At 40.5% G+C, this 21,899-nt stretch overlaps 1 protein-coding gene across 2 annotated transcripts in view; it reads right to left on the bottom strand.

The window, feature by feature from the left end:
* TEKT3 (tektin 3) overlaps positions 1-16,421 on the bottom strand; it is a 50,273-nt gene extending 33,852 nt beyond the window's left edge. The window contains exons 1-3 of one of the 2 annotated variants that reach the window (XM_049861552.1): positions 16,322-16,421; positions 6,382-6,989; positions 3,931-4,014 (exon numbers count right to left, since the gene is read on the bottom strand). In XM_049861552.1, the coding sequence (XP_049717509.1) occupies positions 3,931-4,014; positions 6,382-6,960 (663 nt within the window). In that variant the 5' untranslated portion in view covers positions 6,961-6,989; positions 16,322-16,421. The remainder of the gene's footprint in view (positions 1-3,930; positions 4,015-6,381; positions 6,990-16,321) is intronic. The other variant, XM_049861553.1, reaches the window with a different exon arrangement.
* Between the last annotated feature and the right edge of the window lie 5,478 nt (positions 16,422-21,899).

Here is a 21,899-nt window from a genome sequence, read left to right as displayed (position 1 = left end):
ACAAATCCGCGTGTTTCTATATGTTTGTTAGCCATTTGACTTTCTTCTTCTGTGAACTGTCTGATCACATGCTTGCATGACACCATGTTAGTATCAAGGTTCAATTAATCTCTGTCTCAGAACAGAGCCCCCCTGGGGTGGACCACGCTGAAAGATCTCCTTCTTCTGGAATGCTGAAAGACTCTACAACGATAGGTCTAATCAGCTGACATCTCTGAAACTCATTCTTGCACAGGCTCGGGAAACCTATGAGACTGTCATGTTTTGCTTTCTGCTTCTGCAACATGAAGGAGGGAGAAGCCGCTTGTGAGAGGAAACTGGCCAGCTAGGGCCTCAGCCTGGGCCCAAGCAGTAGTCCCAGCCCACATTCCCAGGAAGGCCAGGGCAGGCTGCATATTGGATGGCTCTGCAGACTTACTTGGCATTAAAGTCCAAGGGATTGGCATGATCTGGGGGTCCCAAGAGGATGGGACGATGTCCTATTCCCCAGGAAAAGTCCTTTTGTAAAAATTTGTGGAATATTGCTGATTTAATGTGAATAACAGAGTCAACAGAATTCATGAGAAATATTTCATTGCACCTGAATATTTGCTTTTTTTTTTTTCAAAAGTGGGTCTTTTAAGGCTACCTGGTTTTTTGGCTAATGCTTATTTATCTGTTCTAAAGATTGAGATCCATTTTCCCTACCTCGAGTAAGCTACACATGCAGAATACCTTCACTACTTGAATCAATTGGTCTTAACCAAGGCAGCTCCTCAGTGATGAACTATTACTGTAATTGCAGATTCAGTTATTTAAAAAAAAAAAAAAAAAAACAGCCTCTGCGACTAACCTGGAAAACCTAAACCTCTAAAAAGCAGTGGTTCTTAACACTGTTATTTATCAAAATCATCTCAGAAGTATTTTACAAATACGGATGCCCTAGGTTCCACTCCATATTCAAATCAGAATCTCTCAGGGTAGGACCCAGACATTCATATTTTCACAACATCCCAGGCGATTCTAATGTGTAGCTGGGTTTGAGAGCCATTACTGGAATAACGGAAACACCAGAAGTCGCCCAGATTCAGGAAATCTCTTGGAAAGGCAAGGTTAAGCTGTTAGAACCAGCTTATAATTTACTTGCTGCAGAGCATCTCAGGACCGGTAAGAACAAGAGGCCAAGGGACTGACAGATAAATAGCTCCTGTCGAGTCAGCTCTGACTCATAGCAACCCTACATACAACAGAAGGAAATGTGGCCCGGCCTTGTGTCATCCTCACTATTGCCAGCACATTCGAGGACATCATTGCAGGCTACTCATCGAGAGTCTCCCTCACCCGTGCTGGACCTCTGCTCCACCAAACCTGATGTCCTCCCCTAGTGATTGACTTGTCCAAAGCAAGTGAGGCCGACAAGGTTCTTTTGTGACCCATAAGGTTTCCACTGGCTAATTTTCAGGAGGAGAAAACAAGGACTTTCTTCCTAGGCCAGAAGCTCCTCTGAACCTTGTTCACTATGGATGATCCTGCTGGTGTTTGAAATACCAGTGGCATTGGTCCAGCATCACAGCAACCATAAGCTACCACAGTATGACCAACTGACAGGTGGGCTGGTAAATTTCTGTCCATTTAGAATGACAAAATAGACGACGGATTATTTCACCAGAGACTGGGAAAAAATAAACAGCAGAGTAATGAGCCATCATTGCAATATTTCATTCAGGATGTCCTATTCATAATTCTTAGTGTTTAGCAGTAGGAGGGGTGGGTTTACAGAGTAGATTATATAGGCTCTCTGCAGTGGCCAAAGCTTTACTGAGTATACAATTTTAACTCAGATTCCTCTTAGAAAACCAGACAAGGAAAAGGAGAGAGCAAAGAAGCTTTCGCTTATCATCCTCAGTGCAATGGTTCACTGAAAGAATTTAATGCAATGCTAACAGGGATTGTAGACACCTTGTGACAGTGAAGTGCCTCTGATGACCAGGTCACCAGCTCATCTTACTTAATTCTTTATCAAGGGCTCACTGGGTCGCATCATTCAAACAAAGGCAAAGATGATTCAGGATGGAGAAGATTAATAAGCTGCAGGAGAGCTTGTTGAGTCACAGTGGGAAATGAGATTGACAAGTTAGATTGGAGCCAGATAATGGAAGGCCTTAGTGGGTTTTCTCCTGTAGGAATCAGGGAGTCAAGGAAGGGTTTTAAGAAGAAGGAAGAAGCTGGAGACGATGTGTAGATCCAAGTAAAACTGGGTGTTACAGACTGAATTGTATCCCCCAAAAGTATGTGTTGTAAATCCTGACCCCTAAACTTGTGGATGTAATCCCATTTAGGAACAGGGTTTTCTTTGTTACGTTAATGAAGACATGCCAGTGTGGTGTGTCTTAAACCTAACCACTTCTGAGATATAAAAAGAGCAAATCAGACACAGAGAGAAGCAAGCACAAAGGAGGAAAAGACAGATGCCACGTGGAGATCTCCTAGGAATGTGAAAAGAATGCTAAAGAGGCTGAGACAAGGATTTTCCCCCATAGCAGAGAACCGTCCCCTAGAGTCGACACCCTGAATTTGGACTTCTAGCCTCCTGAACTGTGAGAAAATAAATTTCTATTAGTTAAAACCACCACCTGTGTTATTTCTGTTATAGTTGCACTAAGAAACTGAGACATTAATGGAAGGGAAAGTGTTGAGGGATTTCAAGTTAACCAGCTTTGAAGCGGTAAAGGGTGAGTTAGAACAATGGTAGGGGGACTGGAATGGAAAGGTCAGGGGCAAGAGGCAAATCAGAGGAACGATTTACAAGAGCTGCAGAACGATGACAGGGTTGAGGAGATGCTGGTCAGCAGGCCATAGCCAAGGTGAGTAGAGAACATTGGTGCCATCAGTAGAAGCAGAAAGACAGAAGAGTGAGCCAGGCATCGGGGGGAAGAAAAGTTTGCTCCTAGGGGTCATGAATATGAACTAAAAATGAGTTACCAAAGTAAAAATGTCTGGCAGGCCTTGGGGATAGAGAAGTGATGTTTAACAGGGTGTCTGGGCTGAAGGAAGAGACAGGGAAGGGCGCCAGGCTCATGATGGCAGAAATCTTAAGGGACAGCAGACATCTTGGGGGAGCAAGTCTAGGAGGTGAAGGTCTGAGAACTTGGACTAAATTATATATCCTTTTTTTTTTTTTTTGATGGAAGGTAGAGGAGAGAGACTAGCAGGAGGATACGCGTAACAGAGTAGATATGACCATGAGCTTCTGGATGGCAATTTGGCTATATGTTAAAAGCTTTCCAAAGGCACATACCCTTTGACCCATCAATTCCACTTTCTGAAATGAATTCTAGGAAAAAAATGAGAGTTACATACAGTTGTCATTAGTAATATTTTGAACACTTCAGTGTTATTAAAATGGGGGGAAAGAGGGGAATAGGGAAGCAACCTAACTATTCAACAAGAGGGAACTGATTTTTTAAAAAATAATAGAATCTTCCCATTGTGGAACACTATGCAGCCATTATAAATCACATCTAAAAGAATAATGATATGGGAAAATTACCCCAATATAATTTTAAATGAATAAAGCAGGATTCAAAGTTGTATATAAAATGCAATTCTATTCTTAAAGACATGTCTGAGTGTATTTGTGTACTAGTGTTTATCTAAGCACGATTTTTTTAGAAAGACTGAAACCCCAAATTTAACAGTAACTTTCTGTCTACTAGAACTTCAGATGACTTTTATCTTTCTTTACCCTTTTCTGTATTTTTCAAATTCTTTCAATGAACATATATTACTTTTACAACTAAGAAAAAAAAGTTATCATTTCTAGAAGCTATGAACATCTGATACAAAAATTCTTATTAGTGTTTTTATATAAAACCATTTTTTGTTTCTACATATTAAGCACATGTTTACAACTATGCTTGTTGTTATTCTTTCATTTCCCCCCAAATTTACTGTGAGCAGTTGTGTTTCCACTTCATCATGAACTAGATCTATTCCCATTCTCTTCTCTCGATGAAATAGACATTCTCGGGCTACCTACAGATACACAGATAATGAAAAGCATTAATACAAACCGACTATAATCAGTGTCTAGTAGTCCTAATGACTAAAACAAGTCAATAGATACTCCCAATACCAAATTATCCAACATTTTGTTGAAAATATAGCATGAAACAGACTATTACAAATAAGTAAATCCCTGCTGTGAGCTAAAAGGTAGAGAGTTAGCTCTTCAAAGTAGTTTGAAAAAATTCCTAATTTGGAGAGGTGAGAAAATGAATCAGATGGCATTTACTTGATCCCCATAAATTAGCATTGATTTCTTTCAGAGAAATAATTCAATGACATGAAGCACAGTCTTGCAGACATTATTTCCAAATATTTTCATCTGAGATAACTGAGGAAGAAACAAACGATAACCTTTAAAGACATCAAAATATTTGTGCAGCCAACAATCCAGGTGATTATTTTTAAAGTACTATTTATTGCTTTCCTCACTGTACAAAAAAAAAAAAAGCCTTATCCATGGAAAATATATATATACAGAAAAGAAAGAAAATATGACTTGGCCATAATCCCATCACTGTTTGGTTTGTTCATTTAACAAACTGGAGGTTATAATGTCCTTACAGCTTTATAGCATGCTTTTTAGAATTAACATTAAATAGAAGGCCTGAGTCAAGAAATATTCTTTGAGAAAAAGTATATTAACGACCTCAGTGGAAAACAGCTTAGATTGCTGATGATAAATTATGTATGCAAGAACATTATGCAGTTGTTAAAATAGTTCTGTCCAAGACTATTTTATGACAAGGGATGACTGTATAATGTTAACTTTTTAAAAGCATAAAATATAGTGCACACTAATATCTGTATATAATATCATTGAACAAAATCTTTGAGTGACTATGCTTTTTTTAATAGTGTAATTTACATTTACTAGAAGAATTAGTTTAGTACATATTACTAGATTGCTTCCCAGGAACTTTCTACCAATAGACAGTGCCACTAGCAATACATAAGAGTGTCCACTTTCTGCATTTTTGTAAACCCTAGATGCTATCAGCTTTCATTTTTGCAAAGTTGATAGGCCAAAGACAGTTACCTCATTGATTTAATTTGCACAGTTATTAAGTTTAACGTTTTCCTGATATTATTTGATCATCAATATTTTCTCTTCTGAGAAATTAACTGTTTCCCATTTTAATCAGGACCTTCCAATATTGTCTTGATAGTAAATGTTCAAATACAGAAAAATATCTGGACAAAAACTGCAGAAAAAATTTTAAATTAGATCCATCTCACTGAAAGCTCTCATCACTGAAGGGGGACTAAGGGAAGAAACAGTCGAGTGGCTATCGTTTTAAGGATACTTCAAATCCTTGAAGACAAATTGGAGGAAGGGGTATAGAATAGACTAGTTATTCTCAAAACAAGGCCAGGCTCAGAGAAGGGCTTCTGATCCAAAACAATTCATGATGAATTAATTAAAAGATATCATTAGTGTACACTGGACCTCTCTTGGCATTCCTGGGGATTGTGTGTATTTGCCTTTGTGTTTAGTGGGAAGGGGATGCAATAAGAAGTGACATTGTGCAGGGGTCACCAGCAAACTCTTCAAGCCACTAGACTTCATTAATTCCCTAAACCCTTTTACTACAGATGCAAAGACCTACTGTTTATCCCATGGGAAATAAGTCACACAAACATGGAAAAAAAAAAATGGTGGTTAGCTTTTTTCATAGAAATATATACAACTTCTGAAATAATTTCTATAATTTGCAGACCCTCAGATAAGATTGTCTTTTTTCAGTGGTGGTGGACAGAGTGAGGCTGGAGGGCCCATCACATGCTCAGAGTGTCAGAGGGGATTGGAGCCCATCCAGAACCTGGTCAGAGGCCAGCCATCAGCTGAAATATTGCTTCTATTGTGAAGGCAACTGGCCTAAACTCAGTTCCATTTCTCACCCAAAGTGGATTTTCACTGTGCCCTGAAACAGAATCAAAGTACGCACAGGAGGCATTTCATGAGCCAGACTAGAAGGGCAAAGTTTTTTCTCACATGTTGTTTACTTAATCTAGGGAGATCAAAGATGAACCAGCCAATTTGAAAGACGGGAAGAATGTTCACCATAAAGCATTGCATGTCCTAATGGTATCTCTTTAATGAATCTTCTTTGTTTTCCATTCAGAATTCTTTCCAGTTAAGTGGCTGCTCTGTATAATGTGTAAAAACGACAGTGCTTTTACCATTGCTAAAACCAGCTACAGATTTGTTGCTATGGGATTGGCTTCTATAGGTGAAGTAAAACGTAATTCAATATATAAATAGCCTCAGAAATTCAACCAGGGGATTATAGTAATGAAAATGTAGACTCTTTTATCACAGGGTCTCATAGTTACCTGAAGAGGAGCTTCAGTTTCCATCAAAGCCCTCTCCAATCTTTTCCTAATATCTGTGAGTGCATTGGTCTCACCAATCATTTCATCCAACTCATGAAGGATTTCGGATTTCCAAAATCCTATGTCATTGACTCGTTCTCCCAAATTTTGGGTGGAATCTGCCTGGGTTTTCCTTGTTTGTTGATATTTGTCTTGAATCAGGCGAGTTGTATCTACCCTTAGTCTCTCTGAATTATGGCGGGAGGTGTTGGACTCTTGATAGTTGGTTAAATTCGACCTGTACCAATCATCAGGAGTATACCTGGTGAAGAGAGTGGTTCTATTGGAAACAAAGGGAAGCATGGTGCTCTCGGACACCCTCTGAGATCTGGTGCAGTATGGAGCCAAGGTTGGTGAGTTGGAGGCCACTTTGTAGTACGTGCTCGGTTTCCATGGGAGGCTCAAGCTATGGGTCAAGTTGTGGTGGGGGAAGCGGTCCCTATAGGTTGATGCCACGGCACTGATGGCTGGTAGAAAGTTGGTTGGTGTTGGTCTAGGGTGGGCATAAGTTGCCGTTAAAGTAGAACCTAAAAGCTCCATGTTGCCCAAACACTATTTGTAAATCTCTCCTGTTTAAAAAAAGTAAAAATAGACAGTCACATAAATTAAACTCTGGTGAAATTTTACAAATAAAAGACCACATCTTAGTACCAGTAGCATTGCTCCTTAACACATGAGATAGATATTTGTTCTGATTTGATACCCACCTTGATCAGTGATGGCATATTCCAAAAATTTTTTTCATCTCTCTGTTTCAAAGGCGTATTAAAATAAATTTTTTAAGATTGTCCATTTGAATTTTTGAATTTTTTTTTAATTACAAGAGTAACATTGTCTTGTTTCAACAAATTCAAATTAAGACCCTGAACTGTGCATTTTAACAGATAGGGATTCAAATCTTGGCTCTGCTATTTATTAGCTGTGACATTGAGCAAATCACTTAAACTCTTTGTGCTTCATTTTCCTCATCTATAAATTGGGAATAATAGTACTAACTTCTTTGGATTGTTATGAGTAGTATTAGCAGCAAGGGGTTGCTTGGAGAACTAATTGCCCCCTCCCATGTCCATCAGCATCACCTAAACACACACACTAAGTCATTCTAAATAAACACACAATCTAGGTAACAATGATGTGCCTGGCATGGAAACAGCTTTCTTTTTTCTTGACAGCTTACCACCTTTAAGCACTTCCAATGTAGAAATTCTGCCGTAGCCACAGGGTTATGAAAATTTAAGACAATGTAAGTATTTGGAATGCTTAGCACAGCACTGGGGGGGGGCACATAGTAAGTATTCAATAAGTGTTAGTTTCTTAAATTACTAATACGGGGGAGTATATAAAGTAAAAGATAAATATCTTTTCTCCTCTGAGAAGTGAACTACTCAGAAGCAGACACTGTGAATAATTCATTGATAGAGGTATCTTCCCAGATTTTTCTATTCCTATACCAGCACAGATTATATATGTGTATGTATGTATACATACACATATATAATCTGTGTGGTATATGAATACATATATACATTTATACATATACACAGAGATTCTTAATCTAAAAATTGAATTCTCTTAATCACTATACATATCATTTTAAAATGTACTTTTTCTTCTTTTTAACATAAATGTATATTTTGGACCTTCCCCCTATTAGAACATATAGATCTACTTCACCCCTTGTGCCAGTTGAAAAGTGTTCCATTCTCTGGAACTTTTGGTTATTACTAGTTCAGAAAGCCCAGAATGCCATAGACTATGGCATACTTTTCAATATCTAAGTGTCATTCTGCTTTGGCGTAATGTCTATGGACCTGTTCATTGAAAAGAGAAAAAAAAAAATCGGGCCCAATTCTACAGTCTGCTCAGGAAAAAAAAAAAAAAAATCCTTCAGTGATTATTTAAATAGCTATGTCTTGAGGTTTTTGGTAACCAAACCACAAAATAATCTATTTGTAGAATTGTGGTCAAGTCAAAAGCCACTCGTACCAGGTGTGATGAAACAGCTGCCCACTGCCAGAGTTCCCTGTCTCAAATTCTTCACACCCATATCCCCCAAACAACCATGGCCAAGCTTAGAGAATGAGGGTGAAAAATAACACCTTAATAACCACTTGTACTTCTTCACTTCAGTTTGACACCTAGACACTGTTTTTTGAAAAAGTAAATCTAAAGTATCGTGAGGTCGTAGGGTCCTATGGCTGCCTTTAGTTCTAACCCCTTATCCATGTCAAATACAGAAATAACCCAGTCAGTTTTCTTCCAGCAAGCAGTTTCAAGTGACATTGGACCACTCCCTACTTGGCTTTGCTTAGTTCTTGACAATAAAGGATCTAAAAACTATGGTCACTTGGTTCTTCAACCCTGGAATTCCTAGAATTACCACATGCATTCTCCCAACAGTAGTTAAACTGAGTTGTTAAATTTTGAGGTATCTCAACCCATGTTTGTCAAACACTGAAACGTGAGTCATCTACCCCAAAGGGTGATATGTGAAGGGGTGATATCATAAACCAGATAAAATACATGGGTTGAGAAAAATCAATGTAGTTTTACAAAAGCATCCTGATGATTTTTTCTTTTTTAATAAGGGATAGGATATAGGTTAGAATATGGAATTTGAAGAATAAAGCTCAGTTGTTTAAAGCTCACAGAAGTAGAGCTCCTCATGTATGACAGTAAGTTTCACATGGAAAGACAAAGTCCTATAGCCACAACTGAAGTTCTAGCTCCTATCAGCCATTTTGTAAGTCATTTGGAAAAACTAAATAAAAGACAATAAAATGCCTTGAAGCTTTCGTATCCAAACCACAAAATAATCTGTAATAACTGTATTTTTGGCTTATTGGTCAAGAAAACTGAGAGTATCATGGTCTAAGAAATACTTAAAAACTTAATAAAGACTCCTGCCTTCAACTATGATGCATAATGAGAACTGTACTTAGCCTCTTATGGTAAACATCTAAAACACTGGGCAAAATACATGAAACAGTTGTTTTCAGACATTGGACAACAAGCAGCACAGGACTCTGATCCCTGAGAAAAGAGAAACAAAATTTTATACCTCTGATTGCCTCAGCATTCTAACTGGAGGCAATTCTCAGACCATGGGCAAAGACAGACAAAAACTGAACAGAGCCTGGCAGCCTTTGTGAGCTGAGGAAGAGACTGGAATTCAGGGAGGCTGAGACAGCTGGAAGTTGTAAAGCATAATTCTGGAATAAAGGGAGTTATGCAGAAAAAGACCTCCAACATAGGGGTCTGTTTGAGTCTTTGGTGGGTAATAGGCCACACATGAATTGAGAGACACTACGTAAGCCTAGGCAAAGAAAGACGGCAGAGTTCTTAGCTAAACAATTTCTAGAGCTCATAGAGGGTAGAGAGACATTATGAAATTAAACCTACCAGAGTGGAGTTATCATCTCTAAGAGGGGTCATGCCTTAGCGGCATGGCTAAATATCCCTGAAGTGAAGGTACTAAAGATTCACTCTAGTAAAGCCTAAAAACAGGCCTCAAAGAGATAAAGACAATCCACAACTGCCAGACAACAAACAGACATTCAAATATGTAACAGCACAATGTCCAGAATCCAATAGAAAATTACCAGACACATGACCTGTAATTAGGAGAAAAAAAAAAAGTCAATAGAAACAGGCCTAGAAATGACAGAGATAATGGAAATAGCAAACTTTGTACAACTATTTAAAGGAAAATACGAGCATAATGAACAGAGAAAGGGAAGATTTGCAGAAGAACTTTAAGAATGAAACACACACATATAAAAATATATATATAAATTTGCAAAATTCCACTCAGTGGGATAAACAGACGATCAGGCATTGCAGAAGTAAAAATAAGGACAACATTATTGCTGTTAGACGTTGTTCAGTCAGTTCTGACTCATAGCGAACCTATGTACAAAAGAACAAAAAACTGCCCAGTCCAGCGCCATCACAATCATTGCTAAGTTTGAGCCCATTGTTGCAGCCACTGTGTCAATCCACGTCATTGAGGGTCTTCTCTTTTTTGCTGATCTTCTACTTTACCAAACATCATGTCCTTCTCCAGGAACTGGTCCCTCTGGATAACATGTCCAAAGTATGTGAGACAAAGTCTCACCATCTTCACTTCCAAGGAGTGCTCTGGCTGTATTTCTTCCAAGACAGGTTTGTTCATTCCTCTGGCTGTCCATTCAGTATTCTTCGCCAACACCATAATTCAAATGCATCAATTCTTCCTTGGTCTTCTTTATTCATTTTTCACTTTCACATGCATGTGAGGTGATTGAAAACACCATGGTTTGGGTCAGGTGTGCCTTAATCCTCAAAGTGACAACTTTGCTTTTTAAAGCTTGAAAGAGGTCTTTTGCAGCAGATTTGCCCAATGAAATATGTCATTTGATTTCTTGACTGCTGCTTCCACGGGTGTTGGTTGTGGATCTAAGTAAAATGAAATCCTTGACAACTTCAGTCTTTTCTCCGTTTATCATGATGTTGCTTATTGGTCCTGTTGCGAGGATTTTTGTTTTCTTTACGTTGAAGTGCAATCCATACTCAAGGCTGTAGTCTTTGATCCTCATCAGTAAGTGCTTCAAGTCCTCTTCACTTTCAGCAAGCAAGGTTGTATCATCTGCACATTGCAGGCTGTTAATGAGTTTTCCTCCAAACCTGATGCTGCATCCTTCTTCACATACTCCCGCTTCTTGGATTATTTGCTCAGCATACAGATTGAATAAACATGGTGAAAGGACAGTAGCCTGAGGCACAACTTTCTTGATTTTAAACCATGCAGTATCAGCTTGTTCTGTTTAAACGACTGCTTCTTGGTCTATGAATAGGATTCACATGAGCACAATTAAGTGTTATGGAATTCCCATTCTTCACAATGTTATCCATAATTTGTTATGATCCACACAGTCGAATGCCTTTGCATAGTCAAAAAAACACAGGTAAACACCCTTCTGGTATTCTCTGCTTTCATCAAGGATCCACCTGACATAAAAGCAATGATATCCCTCATTCCACATCCTCTTCTAACTCCGGCTTAAATTTCTGGCAGCTCCCTGTCGATTTAAGGCTGCAACCGTTTTTGAATTATGTTTAGCAACATTTTACTTCCATGTGATATTAATGACTGTTGTAGTTGTTAGGTGCCATCAAGTTCATCCCAACTCATAGTGACCCTATGCACAACAGAATGAAACACTGCCCGGTCCTGCGTCATCCTTACAATCGTTGCTGTGGTTGAGCTCATTGTTGCAGCCACTGTGTCAATCCACCTTGTTGAGGGTCTTCCTCTTTTTCACTGACCCTCTACTTTACCAAGCACGATGTCCTTCTCCAGGGACTGATCCCTCCTGATAACGTGTCCAAAGTATGTGAGACACAGTCTTGCCATCCTTGCTTCTAAGGAGCATTCTGGTTGTACTTCTTTCAAGACTGATATGTTTGTTCTTTTGGCAGTCCAGGCTATATTCAATATTCTTTGTCAACACCACAATTCAGAGATGTCTTCTTCAGTCTTCCTTATTCATTGTCCAGCTTTCACATATATATGAGGTGATTAAAAACACCTTGGCTTGGGTCAGGCACACCTTAGTCCTCAAGATGACATCTTTGCTTTCAACACTTTAAAGAGGTCTTTTGCAGCATATTTGCCCAATGCAATGCATCTTTTGATTTCCTCACTGCTACTTCCATGGGTGTTGATTATGGATCCAAGTAAAATTAAGTCCTTGACAACGTCAATTTTTCTCCATTTATCATGATGTTGCTTATTGGTCTAGTGGTGAGGATATTTATCTTCTTAATGGTGAGGTGTAACCCATAGTGAAGGCTGTGGTCTTTGATCTTCATCAGTAAGTGCTTCAAGTCCTCTTCACTTTCACCAAGCAAGGTTGTGTCATCTGCATAAAGCAGGTTGTTAATGAGTCTTCCTCCAATCCTGATGCTCCATTCTTCTTCATATAATCCAACTTCTAGAATTATTTGCTCAGTATACAGATTGAATAGGTATGGTGAAAAGATACAACTCTGACACACACCTTTTCTGACTTTAAACTACGCAATATCCCTTGTTCTGTTCCAAAGACTGCCTCTTGAACCATGTACAGATTTTTCATGAGCACAATTAAGTGCTCCGGAATTTCCATTCTCCGCAATGATATCCATAATTTATTATGATTCACAGAGTCCGATGCCTTAGCATAGTCAACAAAACACAAGTAAACATCTTTCTGGTATTCTCTGCTTTCAGCCAAAATTCATCTGACATCAGCAATGATATCCCTGGTTCCACATCCTTTTCTAAATCCAGCTTGAATTTCTGACAGTTCCTTGTCGATAGATCACTGCAGCCGCTTTCGAATGATCTTCAGCAAAATTTTGCTTGCGTGTGATATTAATGATATTGTTCAATAATTTCTGCATTCACTTAGATCACCCTTCTTGGGAATAGGCATAAATGTGGATCTCTTCCAGTCAGTTGGCCAAGTAGCGGTCTTCAAAATTTCTTGGCATAGACGAGTGAGCACTTCCAGCACTGCATCCATTTGTTGAAACGTCTCAATTGATACGCCATCGATTCCCAGAGCCTTGTTTTTTGCCAATGCCTTCAGTGCAGCTTGGACTTCTTCCTTCCGTATCATCGGTTCCTGATCATGTTACCTCTTGAAATTGTTGAACATTGACCAATTCTTTTTAGTATAGTGACTCTGTGTATTCCTTCCATCTTCTTTTGATGTTTTCTGTGTCATTTAATGTTTTTCCCTATAGAATCCTTCAGTATTGCAACTCAAGGATTGGATTTTTTCTTCAGTTCTTTTAGTTTGAGGAATGTTGTGCTTTGCTGTGATGCTGGAAGCTATGCCACTGGTATTCAGATACCAGCAGGGTCACCCATGGAGGACAGGCTTAAGCTGAGCTTCCAGACTAAGACAGACTAGGAAGAAGGACCTGGCAGTCTACTTCTGAAAAGTATTAGCCAGTGAAAACCTTATGAATAGCAGCGGAACATTGTCTGATATAGTGCTGGAAGATGAGCCCCCCAGGTTGAAAGGCACTCAAAAGATGATTGGGGAAGAGCTGCCTCCTTAAAGTAGAGTCAACCTTAATGATGTGGATGGAGTAAAGCTTTCAGAACCTTCATTTGCTGATGTGGCATGACTCAAAATGAGAAGAAACAGCTGCAAACATCCATTAATAATTGGAACCTGGAATGTACGAAGTATGAATCTAGGAAAATTGGAAATCGTGAAAAATGAAATGGAACACATAAACATCGATATCCTAGGTATTAGTGAGCTGAAATGGACTGGTATTGGCCATCTTGAATTGGACAATCATATAGTCTACTATGCTGGGAATGACAACTTAAAGAGGAACGGTGTTGCATTCATAGTCAAAAACAACGTTTCAAGATCTATCCTGAGGTACAATGCTGTCAGTGATAGGATAATATCCATACGCCTACAAGGAAGACCAGTTAATACGGCTATTATTCAAATTTACGCACCAACCACTAGGGCCAAAGATGAAGAAATAGAAGATTTTTATCAGCTGCTACAGTCTGAAATTGATCAAACATGCAATCAAGATGCATTGATAATTACTGGCGATTGGAATGCAAAAGTTGGAAACAAAGAAGAAGGATCAGTAGTTGGAAAATATGGCCTTGGTGATAGAAACAATGCCAGAGATCGAATGATAGAATTTTGCAAGACCAACGACTTCTTCATTGCAAATATCTTCTTTCACCAACATAAACGGCGACTGTACACATGGACCTTGCCAGATGGAACACACAGAAATCAAATTGATTACATCTGTGGAAAGAGAAGATGGAAAAGCTCAATATCATCAGTCAGAACAAGGCCAGGGGCCAACTGTGGAACAGACCATCGATTGCTCATATGCAAGTTCAAGCTGAAACTGAAGAAAATCAGAGCAAGTCCACGAGAGCCAAAATATGACCTTGAGGAAATTTTTTTTTTTTTTTTACTCAAAGTGTATATTCCACCTGAATTTAGAGACCATCTCAAGAATAGATTTGATGCATTGAACACTAGTGACCGAAGACTAGATGAGTTGTGGAATGACATCAAGGACATCATCCATGAAGAAAGCAAGAGGTCACTGAAAAGAAAGGAACTTTTACACAGATCAAGAGGCAGTTGTTCGTACAGAACAAGGGAATACCGAGTGGTTTAAAGTCAGGAAAGGTGTGCGTCAGGGTTGTTTTCTTTCACCATACTTATTTAATCTGTATGCTGAGGAAATAATACAAGAAGCTGGACTATATGAAGAAGAATGGGGCATCAGGATTGGAGGAAGACTCATTAACAACCTGCGTTATGCAGATGACACAACCTTGCTTGCTGAAAGTGAAGAGGAGTTGAAGAACTTACTAATGAAGTTCAAAGACCACAGCATTCAGTATGGATTCCACCTCAACATAAAGAAAACAAAATTCCTCACAACTGGACCAATGAGCAGCATCATGATAAACGGAGAAAAGATTGAAGTTGTCAAGGATTTCATTTTACTTGGATCCACAATCAACAGCCATGGAAGCAGCAGTCAAGAAATCAAAAGACACATTGCACTGGGCAAATCTGCTGGATAGGACCTCTTCAAAGTGTTGAAGAGCAAAGATGTCACCCTGAAGACTAAAGTGCGCTGGACCAAAGCCATGGTATTTTCATTCATATCATATGCATGTGAAAGCTGGACAATGAATAAGGAAGACGGAAGAAGAGTTGACACCTCTGAATTGTGGTGTTGGCGAAGAATCTTGAATATGCCATGGACTACCATAAGAACGAACAAACGAACAAATCTGTCTCGGAAGAAGTGCAGCTAGAGTGCTCCTTAGAGGCAAGGATGGCGAGACTGCGTCTTACATACTTTGGACATGTTGTCAGGAGGGATCAATCCCTGGAGAAGGACATGATGCTTGGCAGAGTACAGGGTCGGCGGAAAAGAGGAAGACCCTCAGTGAGGTGGATTGACACAGTGGCTGCAACAATGAGCTCAAGCATAACAATGATTGTAAGGATGGCGCAAGACCGGGCAGTGTTTCGTTCTGTTGTGCATAGGGTTACTATGAGTCGGAACCGGCTCGACGGCACCTAACAACCAAGGAAGTTTCCGTTGTGCCCCTATTTTTTTTTAAGTTAGGAGTGAGTGTATAAATATAGATACTTATTAACTCATTGTGTGAAATATTGCATTTTAAAAAAGAAAAAAAAGTAGAATATTTTATCAGATACCTCAAAACACTTTGCCTATCAGTAAAACTATTTCTGCTTTTTTTCGCCATGACCAAATGAGTAATTTCACTCATTTCTAAAATGGTTATTTACCTACAAAGCCATAAGCATTCAGGGAGAAAATATAAAGAGGCTTCATCTAACTTGCCAAAACAGCAGTGACAACTTCACAACCAGAGCTAAACAAAAGACTGAGAGATCCCCTGCCTTTACATGAATTTCAGGGGGCGCTGTCTGAGCCGGAGGCCCAGTACCTGTGCTGCCTTCCCCTTGGAAAAAAAAAAAAAAGACCTGGCTAATGAAACAGAGCCAACAAGGACCAGTGTTTGGAGGGACGAGCAACACACTGCTAACGGAATTACGGAGTTAGCAAAGTGTCGGGGTTCGCGCGCCCCTTTCGTGGTCCCGCATTTAGAAATAATTTCTCTATCCCTGAAAAGCACGAGGAACGTAGACAGGACGAGGGCTTGGGAGGCTGGGAATGGGTGCCTTGGCCTTTGTAGGGGTATCTGGTAGGGACAGAGAAGTGTGCGACCCTGCCCAGGCTCTGCAGACAGCCACTGGAGGTCTGACTGGGGAGGGGGACTCTTAGGGGTCGTCCAAGTGGGCAGGCAGGCGCCAGCGAGACCACTCACCAGTCAGCGACGCCCTGCGAGGGAGGGGAGAGGAGGGTGGCGGCGAACAGCAGGGACACAGCCCACCACCCACCGCCACCAGAGGCTCTGCCCAGGCCGGCCCCGCCGTCGCTCCGCCTTCCTCCTGTGACGTCAGGTCCCGTGGGCCACTCAGAGGCCGCCCCGGCCGGCTTCCCGGCAGCGGATTGGCCGGCCGGAGAGGAGGCGGGCGGCTGGAGCTGCTAGGCCGGGAGGAAACCTTAGCGGTGGCGGTTGCCATGGACGCTCTCGCGCTTAGTAACAGCAAGGCGTTCGCAGGCGAAAGGGGCAAAGGCCCCCAGGGGAGAGCCCGCCATAATCCCCTGGCATCTGCTACCGTACCGAATTCGGCACTCTTCTGGTCAAGAGCTCGGTGGCCCAGTCTAAGGCGAGCCAGGGCTCTCCGCTCAGACCTAGGATCAGAGTAAATAACACAGCACTAGGCACCACGCTGACGCCTGTCCTCTCCAGAAAAAAAAAAAAAAAAAATTCTCCAGAGAGTCTCTCAAATGATGGGATTGTATCTAGCGATCTTCCCCTCCTTCCTCATCAGAGGAAAAGCTCTGGGGCTTTTCTTCTTTCCTTAGAAAAAATTTCTGTTATCAGTAACCCATTAACCCATTGTCATCGAGCGGATTCCGACTCATAACGACCCTATAGGACAAAGTAGAACTTCCCCCATAGAGTTTCCAGTCCTGTAATCGTTTAGGGAAGCAGATTGCCACTTCTTTCTCCCTCGGAGCAGCTAGTGAAACAACTGTTAATAGTAGCCCTTACTATTTTCTCCAGATACTAGGCAACAGGTTTTACACACATCATTGTCGATCTATGCAACATTCTGCTGTTGTTGTTAGATGCCTGTCCAGTCGGTTCTGAGTCAGCAACCCTATATACTGCATAAGGAAACACCGCCAGGTCCTGCATCATCCTCACAACGGTTGTTATGCTTGAGCCCATTGTTGCAGCCACTGTGTCAATCCATCTCCTTCAGGGTTTTCTTCTTTTTCACTGACCCTCTATTCTACCAAGCATGATGCCTTTCTCCAGGGACTGATCAATCCCCTCCTTATAACACGCCCAAAGTATGTGAGGCGTAGTCTTGCCATCCTTGCTTCTAAAGAGCATTTTGGCTGTACCTCTTCCAAAACAGATATTTTCCATCTGTTTGCAGTCAATGGTATATTCAATATTCTTCCACAACACCATAATTCAAAAGCATCAATTCTTCTTCAGCTTCCTTATTCACTGTCCAGCTTTCGTATGCATATGAGTCTTCAAGGTGACATCTTTACTTTTTAACACTTTAAAGAGGTTTTTTGCAGCAGATTTGCCCAATGTAATGCATCATTTGATTTCTTGACTGCTGCTTCCATGGCTGTTGATTGTGGATCCAAGTAAAATGAAATCCTTGACAACTTCAATCTTTTCTCCATTTATCATGATGTTGCTCATTAGTCCAGTTGTGAGGATTTTTGTTTTCTTTATGTCGAGGTGCAATCCATACTGAAGGCTGTGGTCTTTGATCTTCATTAGTAAGTGCTTCAAGTCCTCTTCACTTTCAGAAAGCAAGGTTGTGTCATCTGCATAACAGATTGTTAATAAGTCTTCCTCCAATCCTGATGCCCCATTCTTCTTCATATAGTTCAGCTTCTCTGATTATTTGCTCAAAATACAGATTGAATAAGTATGGGGAAAGGAAACAACCCTGATGCACACCTTTCCTGACTTTAAACCACAGTATCCCCTTGTTCTGTTCTAACGACTGCCTCTTGATCTATATATATACATAGGTTCCTCATGAGCACAATTAGGCGTCCTGGAATTCTCATTCTTCACAATGTTATCCATAATTAGTTATGATCCACACAGTGGAATGTCTTTGCATAGTCAATAAAACACAGGTAAACACCTATCTGGTATTCTCTACTTTTAGCCAGGATCCATCTGACATCAGCAATGATATCCCTCATTCCACGTCCTCTTCTGACCCTTTGAAATTTTCTGTTCAGCTCTTTTACTTCATCGTTTCTTCCATTTGCTTTAGCTGCTGTACAATCAAGGGCAAATTTCAGAGTCTCTTCTGACAACCATTTTGGTCTTTTCTTTCTTTCCTGTCTTTTTAATGACCTCTTGCTTTCTTCATGTATGATGTCCTTGATGTCATCCCACAACTCGTTTGGCCTTAGGTCATTGACTCTATTACTGAAATGGTCTCTAAATTCAGGTGGGAATCTACTCAAGGTCTCATTTTGGCTCTCAGAAACTTATTTTAATTTTTTTCACCTTCAACTTGAACTTGCATGTAAGCAATTGATGGTCTGTTCCACAGTTGGCTCCTGGCCTTGTTTTGACTGATGATTTTGAACTTCTCCGTAGTCTCTTTCCACAGATGTAGTTGATTTGATTCTTGTGTATTCCACTTGGTGAGGTCAACATGCATACTCACAATTTACATTGTTGAAAAAAAGGATTTACAGTGAAGAAGCCTTGGTCTTACCAAATTCTATCATGTGATCTTTGGTGTTGTTTGTATCATCAAGGCCATATTTTCCAACGACCAATCTTTGTTTCCAACTTTTGCATTCCTCTCACAAGTAGTTATCAGTGCATATCGATTGCATGTTTGATCAATTTCAGACTGCAGAAGTTGGTAAATATCTTCAATTTCTTCAGCTTTCACCTTAGTTGTTGATGAGTAAACCTGAATAATAGTTGTATTAATTGGCCTTCCTTGTAGGCATATGGCTATTATTCTATCACTGACATTGATGTACTTCAGGATAGATCTTGAAATGTTCTTTTTGATAATTAATGTGATGCCATTCCTCTTCCATTTGTCATTCCCGGTATAGTAGGCCATATGATTTTCTGATTCCAGTCTATTTCATCTCACTAATGCCTAGGATATAGATCTTTATGTGGTTCATTTCATTTTTGATGACTTCTAATTTTCCTAAATTCATACTTTATACATACCACATTCTGATTATTAATGGATGTTTGCAGCTGTTTCTTCTCATTTTGAGTCCTGCCATATCAGCAGATGAATGTCCCGAAAACTTTACTCCATCCGAGTCTTTAAGGTTGACTCTACTTTGAGGAGGCAGCTCTTACCCAGTTGTATTTTGAGTGCCTTCCAATGTGAGGGGCTCAACTCCAGGCAATGTATCAGGCAACGTGCTGCTGCTATTCATAAGGTTTTCGCTGGCCAGTTTTTTCAGAAGTAGACCACCAGGTTCTTCTTCCGAGTCTATTTTAGTCTGAAACCTGTCCACCATGGGTGACCTTGCTGGTATTTGAAATACCGGTGGCATAGCTTCTAGCACTACAGCAACATGCAGGCCACCAGAGTACAACATGCTAACGTATGAGTGGTTGCCCCTCTGCTTGTACCGCTCTTTTTCCTTTCTTGGCTAGCCATATCCCACTCATCCCTCAGGTCTCAATTTAAATGCTACTGCCCCAGAAAGGTCATCCCTGACCACCAGACTCCAGTAGGTCATCCTGCTATCTTCCTCCAGCTCCTTTCCTTCATGGTATTTATTACAGTTTCCAATTATTTATTTACGTGTGTGCCTAGCTAACATCTGAATTCCGTTCTTAACATAAATGTTGGGGGGGGCAGGGACCAGGTCTGTTTTGTTCACCATTGAATACTCAGTAGGTCATGGTTCAGTGGTAGAATTCTTGAGCCTTCCGTGCTGGAGGCCTGGGTCTGATTCCAAGCCAATCAACTCAAGCACAACCACCACCTATTTGTCAGTGATGGCTTGCGTGTTGCCATGATGCTAAATAGGTTTCAGTGGAGCTTCCAAATTAAGTTGGACTAGGAAGAAAGGCCTGGCTATCTACTTTCAAAAATTAGCCAGTGAAAACCCTATGGATCACAATGGTTCAATCTGCATCCGATCATGGGGATGGTACAGAACCAGGCATCATTTTGTTCCATTGTGCATGGGGTTGCTGTGAGTCTGAGCCAACTCAAGGACACCTAACAACGTCAATAACAGCCTAGTTCCTGGCACCAAGGAGAACACACTACTTACCTCTGAGGAAATACACCCCACCTCTGACAACTTGTAAGGGGAAAAACAATTTCCCCCACAACTGAGCTCACAGCTCTACTGAACAATTGGAAGCTGTGCTGTTTCTGGATCCAAACCGCAACATGAATTGGGGGAGGAGAGCCCCCTGGCATTCACACAGTTGCCCCAGTTTTCATAAAACCCAAATATTCCAGCAGTAGCTCTATATACATTCATCTCACACGCTTGTTACATGGGTGGTCCTCTGCCAAGTACTCCAGCTGAAACAACAGTAGGAGTCATGGCCTCAGTGGCCCATCCAAGAGCTGCTGAAGAGACTGGAGATCATAGATCATCCAAAAGCAAAACATTCAGAGGTATACCTTATTATCTTAACACCCTGCTCAAAAACCATTGTTGGCTTGGCTTCTTGGAGTTGATAAAATAAAGTGCACAGTCCTCAGGTCAGCAACCAAAGTGCTCTAAGATCTGTCCCTGCCTAGCTTTCCAACCCTTCCTCCCCACTCCATGATCCCAAACACGGGCGAACACACAACCCCTACTCCAGCCCCCAGCCTCCTAGTGGGCCCCCAGAACATCCTCTAATTTTCTGCATCCATTGTTTGCTCATACTTTTCCCTCTGCGTGGAATTCTCTTACTCCTCCTCTTTGCCTGAGTGAATTCTACTCACTCTTTCATTTCAGGGTCAAATGCTACCACCAAAACATTGTTTGTTTTGTGTGTGTGTGTATGTGTTTGTTTTTATTGTGATTTAGGTGAAGGTTTACAGAGAAAATCAGCTTCTCATTAAGCAGCTCATACACTAATTGTTTTCTGACATTGGTTACCAACCCCCCAATGTGTCAACACTCTCCCCTTCTCCATCCCAGTTTCCCTGTTTCCATTCATCCAGTTTTCCTGCCTCTTCCTGCTTTTTCATCTTTGCTTTTGGGCTGGTGTGACCATTAATCTCGTATACATGATTGAACTATAAATCATGTTCCTCACGTGTGCTGTTGTTGGCCCTACAGACCTGCCTTTAACTCAGTACTGATGTCACTCCTGAAAACAATGTTTGTTTTGCTTGTCAAAATTCATTTATCCTTCTCTGGATTCATTTGAATCGCACATATAATCCATTTAATATTATATTCATTTACTAACTCACTCCATAGACTAAAAATCCTTGTATCTATCTCAAGTATGTGTACATGTATTCACATGTGCACACGCACACGCACACACACACACACACACACACACACATCCCTGGTGCTCTGCAATAATACAAATCATAATTTATTGGAGGCTCACTCTGTGCCACATATTACATTCATCATTTCATTTATTGCTCTTAATAGCTCTATGGGATAAACTATTATTTCTATTTTCTAGATGAGGTGATTGAGGTTTGCAGAAGTTCAGTAGCTTGTCCAAGACCACACAGACAGTAAGAAGAAGAGCCATGCTTTGAATCCAGGTCTGTCTGGCTTGAATATCCATGCTCTTCACATTTATACTGTAAACAAAAAAA

Source organism: Elephas maximus, chromosome 19 (assembly GCF_024166365.1).
Source record: "Elephas maximus indicus isolate mEleMax1 chromosome 19, mEleMax1 primary haplotype, whole genome shotgun sequence".
In the NCBI taxonomy this organism is placed as follows: domain Eukaryota; kingdom Metazoa; phylum Chordata; class Mammalia; order Proboscidea; family Elephantidae; genus Elephas; species Elephas maximus.
The sequence above is the reverse complement of the archived record's forward strand: the minus strand, read 5'-3'. Positions and strand labels throughout refer to the sequence as shown.